Genomic DNA, 23,994 nt, shown 5'->3' with positions numbered 1-23,994 from the left:
AAAGTCAAACAGGTTTGAAATGACAAGAGGCCGAGTCAAATTTGGGACGAGCTATCCATTTCATATCTTCTCAGCGTTGAAGGCCAGATCACGCATTCGTGAGTACAACACAAATCTCAAGCAAGTTCTAAATGATGGGCAAAAAGCAGAACATCAAATACATGCACATTCGTTTTATTAACATTTGACACATTCGACGGCTGAAGATTGTTAAAGTGACACTCAAATGCCAAAATACAGCAAAGCGGGGGAAGGATCGCCTGCGTGATCTCCAGGCACTGATTTAGGGCCTGCATGTGGATGCCAGACAGAGCCTAAAGTCGGGGGTGCAACCTGCAGCCTGAAACAGATGCCTGGCTGTCTGGCTGAGGAGGGGGAGAGTCGTATTGAATGAGAGGGAGGGAACTGCCTGTGGAGTTAATGTGCCTTCATTGGCCTTCCTAGCAACACAGCTGTAATATTCACTGCACCTGCACCAGGTCTGTAAGTGCGCATGTTAAGAGAAACCCTTAGGGCCTTACGTTTATATGTGTGTGTGTGCAGTTAGGCATATTTTACCATTACAGTGAAGATGGGGAAAAAGTGAAGTGAAGTAAAAGATATGCATGCTTTTTCTTGAAGCCAAAGCTTTTGCAGGCCATCAATGCATGCTCCGTATTAACAGATACCTTTTGACTAGTTAAAATAAATCGTTTACAAGGGTATGACACTATCAAACATGCAAGAATACTTCTGCATTCTATCAGTCCCGCATGGGCCGCTGAGACAGATAATTAAAAGAATTAAGACGTAAAATCCTTCATTATCAGTTACCTCCTACAGACATCAAAAGACACACAGAGTGAGAGTACAGCTGGCCTGCTGGTGTGACTTTCTTCCCTCTCTGTGCTGTTTGTGTTGAGGATGTTTACCGATCCCAGGAAAGACAAACGTGTTCTTTCTTATTTGTGCGAGCTGTGCTCAAACAGAGGACCCGTAGGACTGATTCAGCAAAAGGGTCGGTCTGTTACTCATTGTTGGTATTGTTTTTGGTGCCCTTTCACATCAGCCATGTCTTCATGCACACAGACTTTCCCGTCAACTGGCAGGGTCACCCAGAATGTTTTGCATGTGACCTTGTGTGATACAGCGGCTATACTGATGTTAAAATGCTTTAACATTTGATGAATTAGATTAGTTCAAATGTTGGATCTTAATTTGATCTATCACGATACCAGTTTAGCTATAAAAGTATGATTTTTCATACAATTCAGTTCTTTGGTTGTTAAATTTTGTAACTTTTAGCACTTACAGAAGTCTCAGATGACAGAGCACAGGCTTTTATTCACTGTTCAATGTAAGCGTAAACATCTGAGGACAGCTGGACAAATGTGACACTAGATCAGCTGATCTCGGTGTTCAACAGAAAAACAATGTTACATTTTCCCTACTTTGATTTAATTATGAAAACATTTCATTCTGGTGATGTTTGTGCACTCGGTGTAATTTAGGTTCAACTACAAGCTCATATTACAATATTAGGTAACAATGACAAATATGAACACATTGTTAACATTTATATAAGCCTTAGCCATTGTAATGTAATGCGGTATGACCTACTTGTTAGATAATACAATCTATTTTGCAATTAGTAAAACTACTCTATGCAGTATTTTAAAGAAGATACGTCTTTCTGAAACACAACAAAGAAATGTCTAGCTAAACAGTGATTGGTTTTATCAGCAATAGTCATTGTCTGGACTTACAGGGGTATAAATCACAATGGGAACAAGCCTCAGCGGAGCTTTTATGAGGGGACAGACTTCCCTTGCATCCTGCAGGGGGGAGAAGCTGACACTGTTCAAGTGTCAAAGACCTTTTAACTCGCAGGATCACAAACAAAGAATTATTACTTTATTGGACATCATTTAAAGAGCTTTTTCCACTCTCACCAGCTCCTAGTAGAGGAGAGTGGAATCACAGCACAAGAGTTATTCATTTATAACAAGGGTTATTCAAATTATACTTAATATAAGATTTCATTAAAAATATTCTCCTGCGGAGTTGCTTTTTTAAGTCGCCTGTTTATGAAAACTGCTCAGAGAATGTAGCAAAGGTCATTGCAATTAATTCATTAATTATGCAACCGTAAAACAATTATACACATGAATTGTTTGAAGGAGGACACTTCACAGTTGAACAAGTGCATTATACTAAAATGAATGGTGCCCATGTAAGGTTGTTTTTCTGATAAAGAGGTCAAATGTCTTGCCAGGACGTAATGGATTGCTGACACAAAACATTTACACCATTTTCAAAACATTTGGAGTCTTTACGATATTAAAAATGCAGTAGGGTCATTCCAGCTTTAAGGATGTGACAGTTGGAGTCAAAACGTGAAGCACAGACTCTCAGAGAATATATTTCACCATCAGTTATTATCTTCCTAAACCCCCAGTTGATAGATTCCAGACAGCTATCAGTTTCTAGATGTTTTTCTATTTAAGATGTGGGGAATATACATACGTTATGTGACAAAAATAACAAGATAGAGATAGACGTACATTGTAGGATTTTCTTATGAACAAAAATGCACAAATCAAGTAACAATACCCGACAAATGGAGAAGGGATGGCTCTTTACATAACACAAAATAGTTATTTTATTTTCATGGACTATGGACGATTATGGATGTGACAATTCTGAATTTTGCATGAAAATGCCCAGTACAGAAGCAGATTCATTAGATCAACAGACACATTGTATATTTCCATGGACTTCCCTATATTGACAATTCAGGTATCGCCCAGATAAAAAGAATGATACAGTTCGCATGCTGACCTCTGGTCGCCGCTATTGAGACACTTTAGCACAGTATTACTAGCTAAATCCAAACAGCAAAAACATTGCTGTTTAACACAAATATTGTGGTAAATTGTATACACATATAACACGTAATACATTTTACAATATCCTAGTTTGATATTTATGAGAAGTAAGCTACCATTATTCTGAGTTTGGAAATCAAATAAAAATCTATATCTTTCTAGAGATGACTCGTTTACACATTCAACTATAAATTTGGACAAACCTCAGGCTATTTTAGTGAGATTTCCTCCTTATAAAAACCCACTTTGACAACTAGTCATTTATATCCCCAATAATTAATATACCAATGATTTCTGTCTCTCTAACAATGTCTGCTAGCTGTGACACAGAAAACTTGAAGATAACATTCCGTGTATTATTATAAACTCTATAAACACCTTCAAGTCAAAACATCTGGATGAATTCAACAGCAAGTTTTCAGTTTTTAGGCATTACACACCTCCGCACCTGCACGCCACGCGCCGAGTCCAAAGGTACCTGCACGCACTTCCTGTGAAAGCGTGACGTCCACTTCTGTGTGAAACTCACCTCTCGCCAACCGTGTAATCATCAATAGCGCACCGTTTAGTCATCAGGACATGGAAAAGTCTGAAAGCTGAAATATTAATGTTTCCTCGCTCAGACTAAACCAGGGAGATTTATCTTTTTATTTCTACCTCTTCTTTGTTTTGTTACTTCCGGAAGATCCTTCGCTCAGGTAAGACTAGTTTCGGTCTCGAGCGCGAAGTGTCTGACGCGTCTCGTTTCTAACCATGACCTTTAAGTTCAGCTTTATGGTGATTTTACCATTGAATGTGAATAATTGGAGGTGGTTAAAGGAAAACACTACGAATGTTTATTAGTTATATCGCGTATGTCACCTAGGTCACTACCGACGCAGTTGTGGGTGTTTTTCTGAAGGCGGGTGGGGGAACGTAACTAAGTTAAAGGAGCACCGAGAGAATCATACGTTACTTGTATAATTCTTCTTATTAATATATAAGTATCAAGGGCAGTTGGTTGGTTTGGTCGTCCAGGTTACCATCTGTTTATACAGTCAGCTGATTGATCAATGATTTATGACTTTTCCCTCGTGTCACATCTACCTGCAACAACGTGCTTGGGTCAAACCTTTTGTAAAAGGTTAAAATACATGAATATAATAACAGCTCGGTGGTATGTTATACTTGAAGCAAAAATGCGTTCCGTGGTTTAATGTATGCCGTTAATGTTATTAGTTCTGTCAAATATAAAGTGAGATTGTTGTAGGTGGGTTTCACCCTCTTGAGAAGGTGTCCAATGTCAGAATACACAGCCAGGCTACCAAAGCTAAACAAATATGATGTTGTTCTGCCCCGTTTCGATCTGTGATCAGTTTTTATTGATGTTTTCATCTTTTTCTTTCATTCTCCAAAACGTGTTTGACATGCAGTATTTGTTTGTGAAATGCATAGATATTAAGAGATTGTTTGTTTAAAAACAATTAATGTTTACTAGAAGTCAAGCACACATATTTCCTTTTTGAGACCTGAAGTGTCAATCTGAGGCTGCGCAAAGGGACCTAAACTGCTATTCTCTCACTTTCCTGTTGACTCTAAGGTATAGTAACGCCCCAGGTGAATTCATCAGTACACTGGTATGCTTTCCGAACGAATTCATTCTGTCTGGGCCGTGGCATTGCCCATGTTTTTATTTTGTGTAGGTGTGGCCGAGCAAATGATTCATGGCCCCTGGTAGCGTTGGGTAGGTGAGAGCGTTTCAGACTGGGTCTTCTTTGATTTACCATTTGTTCTGTAAGCAGTGCACAGGAATAGTGTTTGATTTATGACATCAACAGCCTGATAATATCGATCTGCTGCCTGAAACATCTGGAAAGACTAAATGGACTTTAAAACAGTTCACAATCAGAAATAAACAAACTGGTAAGTGACCTACTGTTTACTCAGGGAGGTGTTTGAAGAGAGATTTGGAGCGGGGTTCAACCTAGGGATGTTTAATAACATACTCTGGATCATTACTAGAAAAGAGGGGTCGACACTCGACAGACAGCTGCTCGGTTTTGTGTGAGATACTCCCATGAGTCTGTGGGTCCATCTATCTTAGCCAGGGTCACTGCCTCAATGAAGATGACACCAGCATATCACTATACTACAGGCTTTATGATATAAAATGTTTATTGTTACTTATTGAACATGGCAGTATTTTGTGATTCTTGCTAAAGCAGTATTGATTTATTGGCTGTATTGATTTTTGTAGTGTTAAACTTTGTCTCTTAAAGGTCCAATGTGTAATTTTTTTTGGAGGATCTATTGACAGAAATGCAATCTAATTTGTTTACATAACTATGTCTTTAAAGGTGCGTAAAGACCTTACATAATGAAGTGTTATGTTTTTATTATGTTAGAATGAGCTATTTCTATCCACACACACCGGGGGTCCCCTTGCATGGAATTCGCCATGTTGTTCCTACAGTTGCCCTAAACGGACAAACTTATTATTAAAGGGAAGGCATCTGCCATGTCTTCTTGGAACGAGAATATAAAATGAAAATCATCGACCAAGAACAACCTAACCATATTGTTGCATCCTGGCAATGACCCAAAACATCCTGGCAACAAAATAAAAATGAGTTGCAAGCTCAATATAGATGTGCAGTGCATCTGCTGCATCCTTTTAAACAGATGAATTTAAAAGAAAATCTATTTTCTTGACTTTAAAATAATACAGGGTCTTTGTGAGTTAGGATCTACTGTGTATACATTTATTTTAAGTTTATCATTTCTTTGGACCTTGAATCACCGGTGTAAATCATTGAGCTCACAGGACCGTGTTGGTTACAGGTATCAGTCGAATATTGAAATGGGCAGTCAGACAGAAAAAGAATGTCCTGCTTGACCTCGGACAACACACACAGTGTGCTGTGTAATTGGTCAGAGGTTGAGATTAGTTCTGAAAATGCACTGCCTGCGCTAGTATATCAGCAGTCCACACACTGCCCCTCTTCCTCTGTCACACGCATACACGCTCGCATCGACCCCTCCTCCTGAGCGTTTCTCTCCGCTCTGTTAAGAGCCCCTTTAACTGAACGTCCTTGCACACACATACGCTCTGTTCCTATAGTTGAGATGCCGGGCTCTGGTTTCAGTCAGGCTGCTGGCGGCCAGCACAGCTGTTAGGCTTGAGTTTCTTGTTTTCATGCAGTGGCTGATGGGAGTCTGACTGCGCCTTCATTTGAGGTGGGTTGGAAAATGATTTACTACCTCGCATACATTAGGGGACATGTTTGTTTTTGTTATCCTTTTTACGAAGTTTGACAGGGATTATGTTTCAACCAATGTGTATGATTAGCACTTGATTAAAAACATTGGTTTGATTGAATCATCACCTTGAGTGATTATTTTTTTTGCGCTGGGTTTACTCAATGGAAATTCTTGTATAGCATTATTAGAGCATTACAGATGTTTTGTATAGGATTGTGTGTAGTTTAGGATTATTCGGCACAACGTTTTGTTGAAGATGGAATAAGAAAAGATTATGTGCTCGAAGGAGGAAGTTCCCCACTACCGATTGGCCCAGAAGGAGTCATTGACTAGAAGGCAGGGATAACTATACCATTCTTAAATGCTTCTCTGTGTTTCTTATAGTAGCGCCTTTGTTTTCCCTCTTAGGTGAGTTCTTGTTCCACGTTTCATAGAGCTTAACCTGTTTAATGACTTGAACATCGATAGTTAGCAAAACTCAGATTTTGAGTTCTATCGTTGAGGAAACTCATGGAAAGGATACAGCTGCAGCCCTCTCCCCATATTGTTGCTGTTAAGTGGATCCATGTCATTTCCTGTCCAGTCGGCATGAGCCAAAAAAAGATTGCCTGACGTGAGCTTCAGCTTTTCTTTGTTCTCTTTTCCAACAGAAACGTGTGGTATTTCGATGAAGCAGCTTGCTGTTCTTTGTCTGTCTGGATTGGAAATATTCACCTTTAACACCTGATGAGGCTGGACTTCGGAGGCTGAGAAAGAGTCATAGGCGCTCATCTTCAGCCAGCCGGACGCCAGCATTGTACCGAGACCATGACAGAGCCTAAGGTGCCTTTGCCAGTGGCTGGCGTAACGTGGGCGCGGGTGTGCAAGGAATGTGGGCAGTACCACGAAGGTCATGACAGTCACTTGTTTGAATACCAGGATGAGGTGGATGATGAACTGGTGTGCCACATTTGCCTCCAGCCTCTTTTGCAGCCAATGGACACGCCGTGCGGCCACACATACTGCTTCCAGTGCCTCAGCAACTTTCTCCACGATCAAGACTTTTGCCCCGTAGACCGCCAGCGGCTTCAGTTACAGCATTGCCGTACGTCTAGCCTCCTGGTGCGCAACCTGCTGGACAAACTCACCGTGATGTGCCCGTTTCGCAGCGAGTGCCAGCATAGCATGCAGCGTTGTGAATTGCAGCCCCATCTGCACAACAGGTTAGTGCGTGCCATTTCACAACATTTTTGATGGAATTCAAAACAAACGCAGCAGTGAATAGTGGTTTGAAATCACCAGGGGTGGAAGGAGTTTGAGGTATTGTGATTATATGGGTTTGAAATGGAATTAGTCAGTGGTTAAATCTAAAGCTGAGTGCCATACTTAATCACATACATAACGTTTTGTTAAGCCCGTAAGTACAACTTGTGCGAACATGGTTACCCTGTATTCAAAGCACTCCAAATAAGGATCACACGCATTACTGTAGTCATTATGTTAGTTGCTCGAAAAATTTATGGAATTCCACTCATCTAGGTTTCATGTGAACTGAGAGATTTGAGCTGGATTAAAGAATAGAGTTGAGTATAAAAGAGTGAGCTGGCTTGACTCGTACAAAACTGGTTAAGACTTATTTTGCATAATGGACTTGATAAGGAATCACATTAATCAGTAGGAACCATATAATGCAGTTGACATCAGATCCAGGGCCGGCTCCAGGCATGGGTAGGTTGGGCTGAGCCCACCTAACTGTCTGTCCACCCAATGAAAATAAAAATAAATTCAGTATTTTTCTATTGGCTGGAAGCAACGCCTCTCTTCACTCACCGATCGGCTTTAGTTTGTAACAGAGAAGCATGCTACTTGCTATGGTGGAAGCAAGATACTGTGCAAAGGAATTTTAGGCTTACTCTGAGTTTATTATAAACAGCATGTAAAAGTAATTGTAAACTAAAGTCTGATTCATTTATTGTAACGGGAGTTGTTTCAGTCTTATTTTATGCTGTTAGCAAACAGCTAATATTTGCTTGCAATAGGCTAGATTTTTACCTGTTGACCATCACACTGAAAGCTCCATCTTCCATAGATCCCGCTTCAGAAATAAATCTGTCTCTCTCCATCTCAAACACCCCAATTCATGCTGCATGTGGTAGCGAAACTGTGCAAAATAGTTAAGTTTAGGCGCGCTGCGTGCTCTTGGACCAGTCAGTGATCGTTCAGTAATGGGGATTGTTCTTACCCCACTTTATAGGCTTCTATTTATGTCCGGTATACATAACTGCTGTATTAATCAGTTAAACATCAGTAAAATCAAACGCTTTATAAAAGGCAACTATACTTTACTATTAGAACTATTACTATATAAAAGGCAATAATCAACAATAATTATTTTTGTTTTAATCTCTCAGTCTTCTGTAATGAATACATATATTTTTTTTTGTATCATCATAAATCATTTAAATCCTGCATGTATTGCAGTCATATATTGCAGTGTTTGTTGAATTCCAATAAAAGCAAAACTTAATGGGCTGTCTGCAATATCATTTTTATTAAAAATTTCTAACATTTACAAACATCATTTTTTTGCGTATTGTGTGTGGTAAATGCCCACCCATGATTTATGCTAGCCCACCCTTTTACACCTGGCAGGAACCTGTTGATTCACTGTAAGTTTGTGTCGTTTACATAATGCAAAACACAGACATTTTACGCAGTTTCACTTACCGCATGCAGTTCATGACCGGCTTCTTTTAGCGCTGGGACTGCTCGATCTATCAGTTTAAAATGATCTCTAAATCCAGCGTTAAATCCACCATTAATATAACATCCATCACCCAAATGCAGTGAACAAACAGACACAGCTGAATTTTGCAATTGAAGGAGCACATTGATGGGAGTGCGCTGTCTCCTGCACTATGTGGTTAAGCCGTGGGTGTGCTCTTTCTCCCACTCTCCCTGGTTGACATGTGGGCATGCTTTTTGGGGAGAATTGTCCTGTAAGGGACTAAGAAAAATTGTTACATAAGGGAATTTCATGTTCGAAAAAAACTTTCCAAAACCCTTTATGAACCTTGAGGAAGTGTATCAAGCACAGAAATACCATGTCATACGCCCGATTCTTTTTATGATAAGTTGACCATGTTAAGCATGAGAAGCTAGCATGTTTATTATCATTAAGAAGTCAGAATACACGAAACACCGTTGCACCACCCCTTTAAACAGTTTTACAATTTTACCGAGGCAAACACGCGGACGCAACCATTGTATGTTTTATAGATTTTACAGTTTCCTAAGATCAATGAAGGCTCAACAAAACGATGACCCTATGCCCCAGCGTTCATCTCCCTTCTGGTTTTCCCTGTGGTGTATGATGTATTTGTTTCTGTGATGTAATATGGGGGTCTAAAGGTTGTAGAGCAGCTGTACAGGTTTCCGGATGGCAAGGGAGATGTTGACTTATCAAAATCCAGGTTAGACCTGATTCTGCTCCTGGCTGATCTGTTCCATCTCCATCCCTGCAATGCACCAGGATAGTCTCTTCATCTGCATAGCTGCTCCTCTTTCTATGCTAAAAATTCCCAACTTTCCCAACTTATTCATGTAGAATTAATAGCGATAACTAAATGTTAACCTGAAGCTTTGAGCTGAAATGGGTAAGCATTGATTTGTTCAGGTTTTTTGCGGTTGTTTTTGCTGACTTCCAGAATAAAGTGGCTCCAGAGCTGCAGTCAGCTTTAATGCATCTTTGGGTTATTTTTAGTAACTGCTGCTGGCATTTGGTAATGAAACTTTTGTAGGTTAATTAACAGTAGACCATTGAGTAATGATGCTGATGTTCCCTTGACTAACAATGCTCCAATTTTCTCTCTCTCTCTCTCTCTCTCTCTCTCTCTCAGATGTCCTGCATTCAGACGGCTCAGGGAGGAGGCAGAAAAAAGGAAGAGACCATCCTGGAACGAGTTAAAGGGAAGCAAATCAGATGGAGATTTAGCTGATACAAAATCCACGCCAATCTCACGCACCACTCAACCTTCTGGACCCACAGAACCTGGCTTGGTCAATCCCGCCTATGAGGAGGGGGAAGACGGTATAAAAAATGCTTTCTGATTTTTTTGTACCTCCCTCATGACAGTCTGCCCCAAATATCCTTATTGTATACTATATGACCAAAGAATTTGGATGCATCCGTCTAATAAACATGTTTATTTATTTAATGAATTTTAATCAAACCAAATATTATTGCTATACTGTAGCCTACAATACAGTATATTTTTGTGTGGGCCATTTTCTGTTCTGCAATGACTGTACCCTTGTGTACAAGTCATTGATGGGCTCTGATGAGTGTGTGGCTCAAAGACTGCAAGTCATACCAAAGGTGTTCAGCTTGGTTCAGGTCTGGGCTTTATGCAGACTGAATCAGTCGATTCTTTTCGAATCTTGCTTTGTTTGTACGCAGGGTCATTGTCATGTTTGAATAGAAAAGAGCCCTGCCCAAACTGTTGATATAAAATTAAAAGCACACAATTCTCTTCAATATCATTATATGCTGTAGCATTAAGGTTTATGATCACGGATATGACGTAAGTAGTGAAATATGTTAATTAGAAGAGTAGAATATTTAAATTTGGTTGAATTTAGGCTTGTTTACATTTTTGTGCAAAAAGCACAGTTATTGCTGTTCTGTACCAGTATGTGCCATTAGGTAAAGACTGGACACTGGAAGTTTTATTTGCGTTTTTGTATTAACATGTTGATGTATGGGTGTAAATGGGCGAGAAAAGTGTAGCACAGATGGTGGAAACAGAGATTTACAGCTGTGTTTACTTTTAAGTGAACCAAAACAGGGAATCTTTGATGTCGCTTTTTTCTTGTGGGTTAGGAGTACCAGGATGTTATTATTGTTGCTAAACAATACTAGGGGATTAGAACCAACAAACTTCAATGCATCGCTCTCTGAGAACCTGTATCTAATTGACATTCACTATGACCCATAACTGTCTATTGCTGGAAATCTCCTGAGGGTAGTCTGGACCTACTGTCTGGGTTCATGAATATGCTATTGATCATAACAAAGTTACCTAGCAACTGTCCTGTCATCTCTGGAGAAAATGATATTATTCATTCAGTGCTTGCTATGATGAATGATTCATTCCAAAGCAAACATAAGCAAGGAAAAAGCTTTTTGTGTTACTGCCATATGTTACAGTACTTGGCAGCTAGAATATTGGCGTTCCTGATGGTCTAATTATTTCCCAGATACCCCTCTGAGGTCCAGTCTTGTAGCAGAGGCGACCGTGGTTGAGCTGATTCGAGAGGATCCAGAGGAGGGTTTGGGATTGCGTATAGTTGGAGGGAAGGACTCGCCCTTGGGTAACATCGTCATCCAGGAGATTGTGCGTGATTCACTGGCTGCTCGAGATGGCAAGCTGGCCCCGGGAGATCACATTCTAGAGGTGAGACACACCTCAGCACAAAGTGCTTTATTAGTTTTAGATTACCAGCTTCCATTCTTGGGTGTAGCATTATCACAACATCAGATTTTTGCTACACGATTATCATGAGCAATATCATTTGTTTTTAATATATTATCACAGTATCTAGTAAATAATAATGCTTTAGGCCAAATTTACCTTTTATTTTGCGTTTCCTTTTTGTTTATGAATCAGACTCAAAATATGTAAAGGAGGCAGAATTTGTATGTGCTGTGGCCCTACGGAAAACATTTCATGGGTGCAAAACCACCACCTACTATGGTTGGAGTCTCAACCTGCTGCTAAATTTTTTACAATATTATTATGCGTGACATCACGATATCACTAATCATGGTTATTAATATATTGGTATATTGAGATACCTCTAGTAGAATGTTTTTCACAGGTTTTCTCAGTTATCTCTCAAAATCTGTCCAGGGCACACTTTGTCATTGTATACACTCTGGCGATGATGTGTTTACATTCTAGTCATGTTCCTGCTCTCGTTTTTTTTTTACTGTGTGTTGGGGAATTTCCACAGGCGACCACGTGGTTGACCATGAAAAAATTAAATAATTTCAGATGTATGTTCATCATCTTCAGCAGGCATCTAGTAGTAAATGATAAGTAAATCTCTTCCTCTACACAAGCTTTAATTGATTATATTTAGCTGTTCCCTAATAGAAATTGGGTCATCCTTTAATTCTCAAGTTGAATTTTGTGACCTTATGATGGACTTGAAACAGTACTATAAACATTAATTTATTAAGATGTATAAAAAATGTTACCTATAATTTTATGAAGTTTGTTGGAAGGACACTAGGGTGAAAACAGCTTATTACTTTGAAAATGTTGTCAAACAGTGTAGATCATAAGTTTATATTTATAGAACATTTATGGACAAAAAACCTTAGTGTGGTGTTTGGGTCTATGGGAACTTATGTTATGTTTACAAATAAATTCAGCCTCAGATATTTATATTTATACAGATAAACATGTTTTTTCCCATATCGTAGATTTTTCTTTGAGTTGATTTTACATGTCAAATTTATCATAAATGTGTTTTAACAATTGTAAATATATATATTATCCAAACTGTCTATGTTCCTTGTAATTGGGATCAAGTAAACATCTGTATTTTACATACATGAGTTATTAAAAAATCGAATGCTGTTGGGAAAACTGCAAACATTGACTGAGTAACAAAAACATGAACAGCATACAACGGTTACAAGACCATATACACAATTATTTACTTCCCTTTTTAGTTTTTCTCTCTGTTAAGAATAAATTTACGTTCTAGTTCCCACATTCCTCCGCTCTCCTAGGATTTCTGCCTCTGGCCGCCCTGGAATGCAATGCCTTAGTAAACCAAACCAGCGCAACTTGCTTTACATTCAGATTCCACACAGAGTACACTTATTTTGTCGTCTTTTCTCTTCATATACATGAAAATCTGAATAAAGCCAGCCTTATGATCATCTGTTTGCCTAAGAGTGTTCCTTTGATTTTTTTGAGGGAGCTGTTATCCATTAAGAGATCTGTGGATGGCCAATATATATTACATTTCTTGAAATAGGATCTGTCTTTTCCCCTTCTCGTTCATCACTTCATTGATTATCACAAATGGTTGTTTCAAGCCTTGGGCATAAGAGGAGATATTTTCAGTCCACACTTTATCTAAAAATCCTCTTAATATGCTGTGAAAACAATGTACTTTTTGTTTGTATTACACATTACACAATATTTTCAAAGTTTGAACTTTTCCGGTCTTTATCCCAGATTCTCAAGATCATCAAGCTCTTTGTAAACTGTATGTTAAAACTAACAATGTGGCGTTCTTGATTCTACTACAGGTTAATGACGTCAGTCTGGCATCTGTACCCCACAGTCGTGCCATCTCTGTACTGCGGCTGTCGGGTTCTCGCCTCAGGCTGACCGTCATGCAGGAAAAGGGCTTCAAGCCCCGTCCCGAACATCTCGCACAACCCTCAGCCTCACCCCCGACACAGCCAGCTAATCCCAACCAGAACCCTGGCACCGTCATACAAGTCACCCTGGTAAAGCGTGACCGCTCTGAACCACTGGGCATCAAACTCATCAGAAAGTCTGAGGAGCCAGGGGTCTTCATCCTGGACTTGCTACCTGGAGGCCTGGCTGCCAAAGATGGGAAACTGCGGAACAATGACAAGGTGCTGGGCATAAATGGACATGACTTGAGACACGGTACCCCTGAGAGCGCTGCTACAATCATACAGGTAAAGAGAGAGAAGAGGGACAGAATTCCCAGAATTACTGGGATCGGTGGGATCATTTATAGTGTTTGTTGTGTATTGCAGGCAAGTGAAATGAGGGTGAACTTTGTAGTGATGAGGTGTCCTGATCCCGCTGAGGAGGGGGGTGAGGGACAGAGCAGAGGAGCCAGGAGGGTCCCCGAGCAACAGTACTTCAGACGACGCTCCACCTTTACGAAGGTAAAGCAGCGTACACTCATGTCTTTCCAAATTGTATGACTTCTTTTCTTCTGAAGAAAAATATATTTTGAAAAATGTTGGTAACCAAACAACACTGGTCCCCATTGACCTCCGTTTTATGGACAAAACCAAAGAGACATTTCTCAAAATACATTATCTTCTGTTGTGTTTCACAGATGAAACGAGTCATATACAGGTTTTAAATTACATGGGGGTCAATAAATTACAGAATTTGTATTTTTCGGGTGAATTATCCCTTCGAAGGAACCAATTTATGAAACAAAACGTGCATGTTCATTGCACGTTTCATATGCTGTGCTGTTCAAAGACCACATATGTGCGCGAGAAGTTTTTTCACCCAGAGACCAGTCACACCCTTCTTTGGTGACACTTCCTCACCAGCTGAAGGCACAGGCAGCAAATACAGTCGGGTAGTGGGAGATGAAAGCAGATGCCCCCCCTCTCTCTGGTACTCGTCTCTGATCAAAAGGACCGGGGTGCTGCTCTCAGAGCTTCTACAGCCACTGTGTTTGTTTGTTGCTGGGGATCAAAGCTGGTGACAGTTAGCTTTCACCTGTGGAGATGAAGCCCTAACTCATGCTGGGAGGAAGGGCCACCCCGCTGTGTAGGAAGAGTCCCCCCTCCCCCTCTGGAAGTCTGGAGACTCCGGTGAAACTGGGAGAAGTTGCTTTGGCACTGGCTATGAGTTACGATGGCAGCGCGTCGGAGCTGTTCACATCGACGCATCTTTCCGCCTCGCAGCAGGATCTGAGATGTTTGTTTTTACAAATGTTTTCACGGCAGGAGACGAGCACACGACTTAAGCTTTCAGTTTTTGCCCATCCCCTTGGTTATCAGATTAGAACGTTTCAGAGAGAATAATTAAAGCAATCGCTTATCCCAAAATATCATTTAGTCACTCTGTCGGCAACTCAAACATCTGTATTGTGGCTACATGTTGTGATATCAAGATGTGCAGTGACCAGTGTGTGCAGTAGGTGGCAGGTGTGGGCTACACTAAAGTGATGATCATTTTTGTGCATGGGATTTGATGTGTATGTATCTCAATCCAGGAGCCTCCAGGTGGCTTTTCCAGTCAAGAAAAAACAGTGACTCTGAAAAAGGAACCTCGACACTCTCTAGGCATCACCATTGCAGGTGGGAGAGACGGTCGCAGCCGTTTGCCCGTCTATATCACCAGTGTGCAGCCGGTGGGCTGCCTACACAGAGATGGCACCATTAAAACAGGTCGGAATTCTGTTAATCTCTTTGTCTTGTATTTTACTTTCATTAAATACAAATACTGTCATGTGTTCTGTTAAGTCTCAATTGTTTTTTTTTGTCATGTCTACGGCTGCCCAGGTGATATATTGCTGAGTATAAATGGTATTGACTTGACCCAGCTGACCTACAATGAGGCGGTGACAATCCTAAAAACCCAGGCCGCTCAGAGTACCGTGACACTGCGAGTCATTCAAACCTTCACTGATGAGGAAGAACAGGATGGAGAGTCCAGCAGCAGGGAAGACATGGACACGCAGGAGGGGACCAAAGAGGATGATATTAACTGGGTTCCTCTCTGGACCCGCTGGCTAGGCCTGCCCAGGTTGGTGCACGCTTTTTTTGCTTAGCAAGATATCGGTTAATTTTTATCCTTTTTTATGATTGAAAGTCATAGGACGTTTTTATGGGCTCAAACAGGGTCAAAATGTATAATTTGATGATCAATCTCTTTTCAAACACAAGCTACATGCACTGGTGTCGTGATATCATGCTGATGAAGACCAACTGTGAGAGCTGGGGCTTCAGTATCGTCGGGGGGTATGAGGAGAGCCGTGGCCAGCAGCCCTTCTTCATTAAGACCATAGTGCCTGGAACACCAGCCCATTTTGATGGCCGTCTCAAGTGAGTGACATTGAGATAGAATTATTATATGCAAGATTTTATTCATTTACACATTTTTAAGGCATCAAGGCATTTCACTTTAAAACAACTCTCGTAATCTCTTGCAGTTGTGGTGATGAAATCGTGGCTGTAAATGGACTCACTACAGTCGGCATGAATAACTCCTCCCTGATCCCCATGCTGAAACTGCAGAAGAACAAAGTCACATTGACCGTGGTCTCGTGGCCGGGCAGTTTGGTTTAACACTTGCCTATTATCGTACAACTTTTACTTTTTCTACCACAAACTGGATGCACAGATCTATTATAATAGAAAAATCTATTATTTTTGTCCTTCCTTAAGAACAGGTTGAACTTAAATCAGGGACCATAGCTAATAATCTTTGATCCAGATTTAAAGCCACACAGGAAGGTTATTATTTAATCCACCGCACTATAGAGGTAGTAGTGTTTCACAGGTATTTAATGTTCTCTGCTTAGCTGTAATGATGCAGGATGTTGACTTAGGGGAAATATTAATCTCCTGTTTGAACAAGTTTTAAATTGAGACATTTTAACTTTGAACCAGCTTTCTGTCTGGGACATTTTTTTTAGAATGGAACATTTAAGACTGTATTTACATATATTAACATTAAGAATCTTGTAGATGGTTTATGAATGACTTCAAATGGTCAGTTATGTGTCATTTTGACACTGTGTTCAATTTGGCTGGATTGATGCTGTTATGTGTTCGGAGCGTATTTACACTAGTGTAAAATTGTGTAGTTGCTGTTGGGGAATTAGGATGGGCCGTTTTCTAAACCCACAGCTTGGCTTGTATAAAATATTTCTTGGAATTTTTCTCTTGGGTGCCTTGCATATAAATATGTACAAACGCACACTGATCCACCCTTGCCTTAATTGCCTGTATACCAAAAATTCCATCTTCCAATCTTTTAATCCTTTTTCTGAATATTTTTGAGACCTGTTCGTTATACATTTCAGTGATTTGATGTGCTCTCTTCGGAATAGCATAGCAGTGGAAAAGTGTTGCAATGATGAAAGAATAAAGACTCAGTTTTATGCCATTGTTGTCAGGTAGTGACTTAAGTGCACTCTGTTCCATTTGGTCTGTTTTTATTTTATTAACCTATGTAGATTTACAAACCATTGTATTAATGTTGTATACATCTAGCCTTCATGTTATCTACTGGGGATTATCCTATAAATATAAAAGGAGATCAAAACCTGATTTACAAGAACAGTATGTGACATCAGCAAGTTAAACCAGTATGGATTATACACAGTTTTTCTCTCATTGAGATGTTATTCTGATGTGGAAGAGTTAAGGAAAAGTTCATCTACAAAATGAAAATTCTGTCATCATTTACTCACCCTGTTGTCATTTTAAACATTCTGCAAAACACAAAAGAAGATATTTAAAAAATGTAACCGAAACTGTTTGTCCCGTTGACTTCTATTGTATGGATCCAAAACCAATCAATGGGGACCAACAGTTTTCTTGTATCAACATTTTTTAAAGGATTTTTGTGTTCTGCAGAAAGAAACTTATACAGGTTTAAATGAGAGAGTAATGATAGAATTTTCATTTAGAAGAGGAACTATCCCTTTAATACGACAGATCCATGTTTTACTCTTGCAAATCATTTGTTATAGCTCCTTTGGGATTCCCGTGCAATAACAGCAGCTTTGGTCTGTTGGGTATCACTCCATCTGAGTAGTTTGAAGGGCAAGTGGGACATGTGCTGTCACTCTAAACATCTCTGGAGGATGTAAATCAGCCCTGTGCACTTTGAATTTATGCTTTGAACTCTGAACCTACGGATTAACAGTGTAAATTCTTGCTGACTGGTTAAACTTGTGCAGCAATAGGTTTCCAGTTGTGAACGATTGTTTTATATAGTATGAAATATAAAATTTGGTGTGATGATAATGTCTTTGTAACATTCTAACATCTGGAAGTCACCAAGCACCTACAGAAAACCTGCTGTTTCAAAAAGGACATAATATATATATGCAATATGACACAACCTGCATAGTTCAGATACATTTCAGAGCAGTACTCATAATATCCACAAATTTCCATTCAACTTATAACTATTATAAATAAACTTTAAAAGTTACATTACTCTACAGGGGTTTACTTCAGTGTCTTAGCCTGCCCTCTAGAGGCCGTATATAGCTCAAAATGTATTGGTGAAATCAAAACAAATCAATAATTTAAAATATTTATGATTAAATAATAAATGGTTAAATACATGGACAGACTCCATTCAAATCTAGCTGAATTGCTCGTGCTGAGTTTAGTTTGTTCTTCACACTCTGCTAAGCCCTCCCCCACCTTATACCGTCCACACAGACCAATGGGTTACTTCTGTCTTTATATCCATAAATTGATTAAGTAATAATAATACATCTTTCATAATCTTGCTACTGTAATCATTTAAACCAAAAAAAAAATCTATTTTTTATAATGTAAAATAAAACATTTATCACAAATACTACAAATAACAAAAATGAATTACTAAATGTGTATTAAATAAAAATGTTTGGAAATATCAAAGTTGTTTTATAAAGACCAAACTAAGACGGTAAAAGTTAATTTAATCACAGACTGTATTGACTCGACTTTAACCTCATATTTTAATGATCCACATATTTGCTCTGGAGTAAAAACTAAACGAGTAAAAAATGGTCATTTAAAACATACCTTATATGAAACTATGTGTGACCCTGTACCACAAAATCAGTCTTAAGCACATGAACCAGTTTAGTAATAGCCAAAATACATTGTGTGGGTAAAAATTATAGATTTTTCTTTAATGCCAAAATTCATTAAGATATTAAGTAAAGATCATGTTCCATGGAGATATTTTTTGTAAGTATAATATGCAATGCTGAGGACTTGATTTAGGCGACTTTAAAGGTGATTTTCTCAATATTTGGCACCCGCACGGTCCATTTTTTCAAACAGTCGCATCTTGGCCAAATATTGTCCTCTCATAACAATCCATACATCGATGGAAATCTTATTTATTCAACTTTCAGATGGTGTAACAAAAAGAGAGAGTAGTTCAAAAACATCAAAATCAAGAATTGATTTAATCTTTCCATAGGATTAGATAGGGACAAACATTTACAGGTACTTTAACAGAACCAGTACTAAGAGCAGATTCCTTCCTTTTCATTAGATTGCTAGGCAAAGAATCATTCCTCCGAAACAGCTTGCTCTCGAGACCCATCTACAGAGGCACTCAACTAATGCAGTATGTCTACAGTATATGGAGCAAGATGTTATACAAGGATAGAAAACACAAGGAGCAGTTTCATCCCTTACATTTACAATGCCGTGTTTGTAGTAAACCTATAAAAATGAATAAACTTAGATACTCTAAGACGTGACTGTACCAAATAAACAAAAATACAGGGTACAAAAAATGATGCATTAAATAAATCAAAACCTGCATATGTGAAATAATTTTTGAAATGGATGACACATTGTTCTCTGCAACAAATTTTGCTTGATTGGCAAGATCGTGTTATGAAACGTGCCACTAATGATATTGTTATATAATATCAAAAACCTCTAGGACATTAGATGAAACTCAGTTGTCCTTGTGTGCTCAAGTGCAATATTCAGCCCTAACTCAAGTGGCATCTTGTACATACATTTTATGGCTTACTGGGTAAACAGATTGTTATAAACTGTAAAGTTACATAGACACAGCATATAAACATCTATGCTACAATAAAATCTTGGCGATAAACGAATTACGGCAAAATTACATAATGTAAACATGGCATAACACACTGTACATCTTGTCTAGGATATATACAAGTCAGTTGCTTGACTTCCCCGTGTAGTAGCAGATCGCTCACTTTCTGCACACGCATTCGACAACTCCCAAAACTAGTCAAATCCACTTCTGACTCCTACACAAACAATTTTGTCTTTAAAAATGTTGTCCTTTAACATAAGGCAAATTCACACCATAAGGTGCCTTATTCTGATAACATAATATATTGTGTAGGGATGACATGATGGCTCTTTGGGGTAAATGCACTTTTAAACCGTACCAGCTTTCTCTCTTTCCATCACTTATTACATGTAACTAAACATCTCGGAGCAACACAAACAGCTCTTCTACTACATCAGGAAATGTGCAAAATCTGCTCTAAAGCAAAGTGACAGTGTCGCAAATTCTACTGTACAAGGTTACCAGGAGAGGGGGTCTTGTTGAGACCCTCAATCCGATATATATACAAGGCACTAAGGAGGGAAATCAAGGACCTTCCAATAGGCTCCATCACAATTCCTTTTTAGTCAGGTCTAAATATAGGATATTTTGGCAAGAATTCTATAAGAATAACCTGTAGACGTAGAACAAAGAGAGTGTCAAACAAGTTCACACTATTAGCTTGCATTTCTGTTATTATGATAGTTCACTCAAAACTTAAAATTGTGTCATCATTTCCTCACCCTCTTGTCATTTCAAACCTGTATGACCTACTTCCTTTTCCGAAGAACACAAAAGTAGATATTTTGAAGAATTTAGGTAACCGAACAACTCTGGCCCCCATTCACATCTATTGTACGGACACAAAACCAATGCAAGTTAATGTTGGCAAGTTAACAGCATTTTTCAAAATATCTTCCTTTGTGTTCCAGTGGAAGAAAGAAAGTCAAAAAGATTGGGTGAGGAACGATAACAGATTTTTTTGGGGGGGTGACCTATCCTTTTAAATTCACAGCATATAAACTTACATATTCCATCATGTTGTTGCTGTCACATTTTCTTCTGCTGAGTTTCCAGTGTAGCCCCAACTGAAGAGGAGACACAGGAAGAGGTGCGTTAGACAAAGCCGTGCGATACACGCATGCACTTCAGATGCTCAAACACTCAAGGGTTAGCTAAGGTCGGCGCTTAAGAGGAGTTTCCTTAATGTGTCTGTGCAGCTACTGGCTGTCAATCAAAGCTTCGAGACACAACAATACCAACGTGGCTTTTTACAGCTGACCTTTCCATAGTCTGGTCAGCCTCTGCACTATATCAACGCAACAGACAAAAATGGCTGCGGGGGAATGAGCGGTTGACAGGGTCAAATGTTAGCAGCCATTTTAATGATCATTATCCACCACACACCAAGACATGCGACGGGAGAAAGTCGGGGAGACCTTTGAGCTTCTGAGGATCTTACCTTGTGATATAGTCTGTTGTTTTCCCATTCTAGCAATTTCTGCATGGATCTTCGCGTCTGTAAAATATACGTTTTTACAAATGAACACACACGCTCACTCACGGTTTTCGTGTTAATCACCCTATAAAACATATGTTTAACAAATGCCAATAAAACTCTTAAGCCATGAAGACTTCAGAGGCATTTATGGACTGAAGCCTTCCGTTAACCACCTTGTAAGCTGTGCGTCATGGCCAATAACTCAGAATCTGTAGTTGTAAAATCACCACCTTTCCACAGCATATAATTCAACAAGCCATGATCATCTTAACGCACTGGTAATAAGTGGATGCGGTTAGTTACTCGCTCAATGAGGGGTTTGCTCTGTGCGTGTTCAAATGGTGCATGGATTGACGGGGGAAGGATTGGTCATATCCGAGGAATGACTTACCCGCTTGTTGAGACATACGACAGGCCACAGACTGAAGCCTACTGTACAGCAACAGCACAGACAACCGCAGAGCAGCCATTTTACATTAACCGGCAGGTTCTTCTTTAAACACGAGTTTACTCGATTGACACTCGTCTTGAACTCCTCTGGAGCAACCTGGGGTAGTCAGGACGTACAGAAAACATACAGAAAATAAGCAAGACATCATTGCATGTTAACAGAGAAAAGTATGGCATGCATCTATATCAAAAGCTTTCAGGAAATCAATATTTAGGAACAAAAGGAAAATAAACAGACTTTTATTTTCAGGAAGGAAGTAAAACATGTTTGCAGATGCTCAATGGAGATCTTGCAATTGTACGCTTGTAACTTGCCAACCAAGATCTTACACTCTCAGGGCAAAGGGAGGACAAAAAGATGAGATAAGCCCACGGCCTGTGGCTGCGCCGTCTAAACAACATGAATGGCTGCTCATTCCTCTTCGGGTATGTACGCCATAAAACCGGGGTCGTAATCTTTTATGACAGGATGCAAAGGTCTCTTTGCAAACAGCCAAAGACCTCGGAATAAAGCCCAGCATGCCTGATCTGCACCCTTCAGTCATCATAATCCTGACCTCATCCATCACATGTCACCCTGGGTCACAATACTGGAGATCTGTTTTATTGCCCCGCACTTCCCTCTGCCTGCTCTTTCCCTGAAGCCTTTTTGTTTTTCTGCGTCCGACCCAGGAAGCTTCCCATTCATGTGGATGGCACAGTCTTTATTTCATTATTTCGTCACCTGGAGCGGTGTCCTCTCAGGGCCGGGGTCCCGGCCTACCGGGGCCGTGGACGGTTTACTCATTGACAGATTGTGTGGCACACACCCAGCACTCTTCGATTTAAACCATTTAGGGAACATTCACTTCTGTGAATCAAAGCTGGTGTTGTCACGAGTCATACGAAGGGTAAAGGTCAACTCAACAAACGATATGATTTAATGTACATGAGTGGGAGATCATTACCTTTCCTGTGAGAACCGAAGGGAACTCGGTTTCAAATTTGTTGCTTAGCCCAAACCTGGAAATACATATTTTATGAGTAAGTAATGATTGTCACCTAAGACTTTGGACGAATGATAAGCAGCACAAACAACAAAAAGTGATAAAGATCATTTTTTACATCCGCCTTGATTTTTTAGAAAACCTCAAAGCTATATAACCTCGTCTTAGAAAATGTATTTTAGGGACGATTGAGAATAATTGACAAAAAAATAGTGACGTAAAGCTACTGTTCAACGGGAAAAATAATAATGAAAAACATCATATCAATCTATCGAAAATGTACTTATGCACGTGTGCAATACAGTTACCCACAATTTTACATTTAGGCGAAGATCTTAATGATGACTGCCTGTGTGTGTGTGTGTGTGTGTGTGTGTGTGTGTGTGTGTGTGTGTGTGTGTGTGTGTCTGTGTGTAGTTACAGGGTGCGTTTTATCCGAGGCCAGCCATAAAACCATAAATCTCTGCGCTAACAGCTAGACTTCGAGTTAAGGATGGCTGATTCTTCCGCTTAAAATCACTGCTAGGGTACATGGCCTAACATTACGTGTGTTTTCTTACCACAACTTAGCGACAAAAACATGCAGTGAGCTTAGCATGGAGGCTACACGCAGCACACATCATCTTACGGCGTTTAACAGCACTCAACCGCTTACACTGTGATGTGACCGGCCCCACGCATGACCACGGGCTCGGGACAGTATCGGACGAGATGTTCTTCACTGACAATCCTCTCATCCTCTTCTTCTAACTCAGAAATGGTATCAAAGTCCGCCATGTTGGGCAGCAGGACGCTCATGACGTCTCCGGCACAGCGCATATGACGTCACTCTATTGTCGTGCAGAAGCATCATAGGAGCGCAGGCGTCACTTTCAGAAAAACGTGTTGGTCGACCAAAGAGGAAGATTTGTGGATGGAGTTTCAGATAGGTTAAATTAAGAGACTGTTTAATGTTCAAAAAACGTTTTTTCCGTCGTGTACTGAGATTGATCTTTAAACTTTTAAAAGTTTTTTTTAAGTATTTATATTTGTTGAAAATATATTGTTATAAACAAAGTAATCAAATACACATGACGACGAGGTCAAACCTTTCCAAAACCTTCGCCAAATCCTTAACAATCTATGGCACAAAGTTGTAATTATCTATTACAAGACGTTTGTGTTCATTTTAAATTCCTTTCTAAAAACTGAATTTAACTTTATCATTCAATCGCATGTTTCATTAAATGAAACCATCAATGTCGGGCTGATCACAAAAGGGCTATTTCAATGAAAAAAACTGCACAGAAAAAAACACGTGTGTGCAGAAAAATGAATGTTTTCATCAATTTCATAAGATTTTTTCTATGTCCTGACCGACGATCAATGTTATTTTGTACATC

General features: G+C 39.5%; 2 protein-coding genes across 4 annotated transcripts; one reads left to right on the top strand and one right to left on the bottom strand.

Annotated features, from left to right (window-relative positions):
• Positions 1-3,351: 3,351 nt before the first annotated feature.
• lnx2b (ligand of numb-protein X 2b) lies at positions 3,352-17,005 on the top strand. Of its 3 annotated transcripts, none has more exons than XM_056769854.1 (10): positions 3,352-3,565; positions 6,758-7,309; positions 9,986-10,176; positions 11,346-11,542; positions 13,417-13,818; positions 13,900-14,034; positions 15,108-15,282; positions 15,397-15,640; positions 15,781-15,939; positions 16,047-17,005. In XM_056769854.1, exons 2-10 carry the CDS (start codon positions 6,915-6,917, stop codon positions 16,180-16,182), a joined length of 2,034 nt encoding a protein of 677 aa, XP_056625832.1. In that variant the 5' UTR covers positions 3,352-3,565; positions 6,758-6,914; the 3' UTR covers positions 16,183-17,005. The 3 variants fall into 3 exon arrangements, with proteins under 3 accessions (XP_056625832.1, XP_056625833.1, XP_056625834.1); XM_056769855.1 differs by lacking the exon at positions 3,352-3,565 and adding an exon at positions 4,514-4,769; XM_056769856.1 differs by lacking the exon at positions 3,352-3,565 and adding an exon at positions 5,896-6,083.
• Positions 17,006-19,021: 2,016 nt separating this feature from the next.
• Positions 19,022-23,415, bottom strand: chic1 (cysteine-rich hydrophobic domain 1). Its single transcript, XM_056770243.1, has 6 exons — positions 23,268-23,415; positions 22,574-22,628; positions 21,568-21,723; positions 21,138-21,194; positions 20,704-20,763; positions 19,022-20,309 (listed from the first exon to the last, which is right to left on the bottom strand). Exons 1-6 carry the CDS (start codon positions 23,408-23,410, stop codon positions 20,259-20,261), a joined length of 522 nt encoding a protein of 173 aa, XP_056626221.1. The 5' UTR covers positions 23,411-23,415; the 3' UTR covers positions 19,022-20,258.
• Between the last annotated feature and the right edge of the window lie 579 nt (positions 23,416-23,994).

Source organism: Triplophysa dalaica, chromosome 16 (genome assembly GCF_015846415.1).
Source record: "Triplophysa dalaica isolate WHDGS20190420 chromosome 16, ASM1584641v1, whole genome shotgun sequence".
In the NCBI taxonomy this organism is placed as follows: Eukaryota; Metazoa; Chordata; class Actinopteri; order Cypriniformes; family Nemacheilidae; genus Triplophysa; species Triplophysa dalaica.
The sequence above is the reverse complement of the archived record's forward strand: the minus strand, read 5'-3'. Positions and strand labels throughout refer to the sequence as shown.

What these genes read in the sequence shown, in the direction of transcription:
- chic1 (XM_056770243.1), bottom strand. Translation starts at nt 23,410, where the DNA reads ATGAGCGTCCTGCTGCCCAACATGGCGGACTTTGATACCATTTCTGAG. An exon ending in CTTCGGTTCTCACAGGAAAG is followed by an intron (nt 21,724 to 22,573) that starts GTAATGATCTCC and finishes TGACTACCCCAG; the next exon opens with GTTGCTCCAGAGGAGTTCAA. An exon ending in GCAACAACATGATGGAATAT is followed by an intron (nt 20,310 to 20,703) that starts GTAAGTTTATAT and finishes CTACGTCTACAG; the next exon opens with GTTATTCTTATAGAATTCTT.
- lnx2b (XM_056769854.1), top strand. Translation starts at nt 6,915, where the DNA reads ATGACAGAGCCTAAGGTGCCTTTGCCAGTGGCTGGCGTAACGTGGGCG. An exon ending in CAGCCCCATCTGCACAACAG is followed by an intron (nt 7,310 to 9,985) that starts GTTAGTGCGTGC and finishes TCTCTCTCTCAG; the next exon opens with ATGTCCTGCATTCAGACGGC. An exon ending in GACGCTCCACCTTTACGAAG is followed by an intron (nt 14,035 to 15,107) that starts GTAAAGCAGCGT and finishes ATCTCAATCCAG; the next exon opens with GAGCCTCCAGGTGGCTTTTC.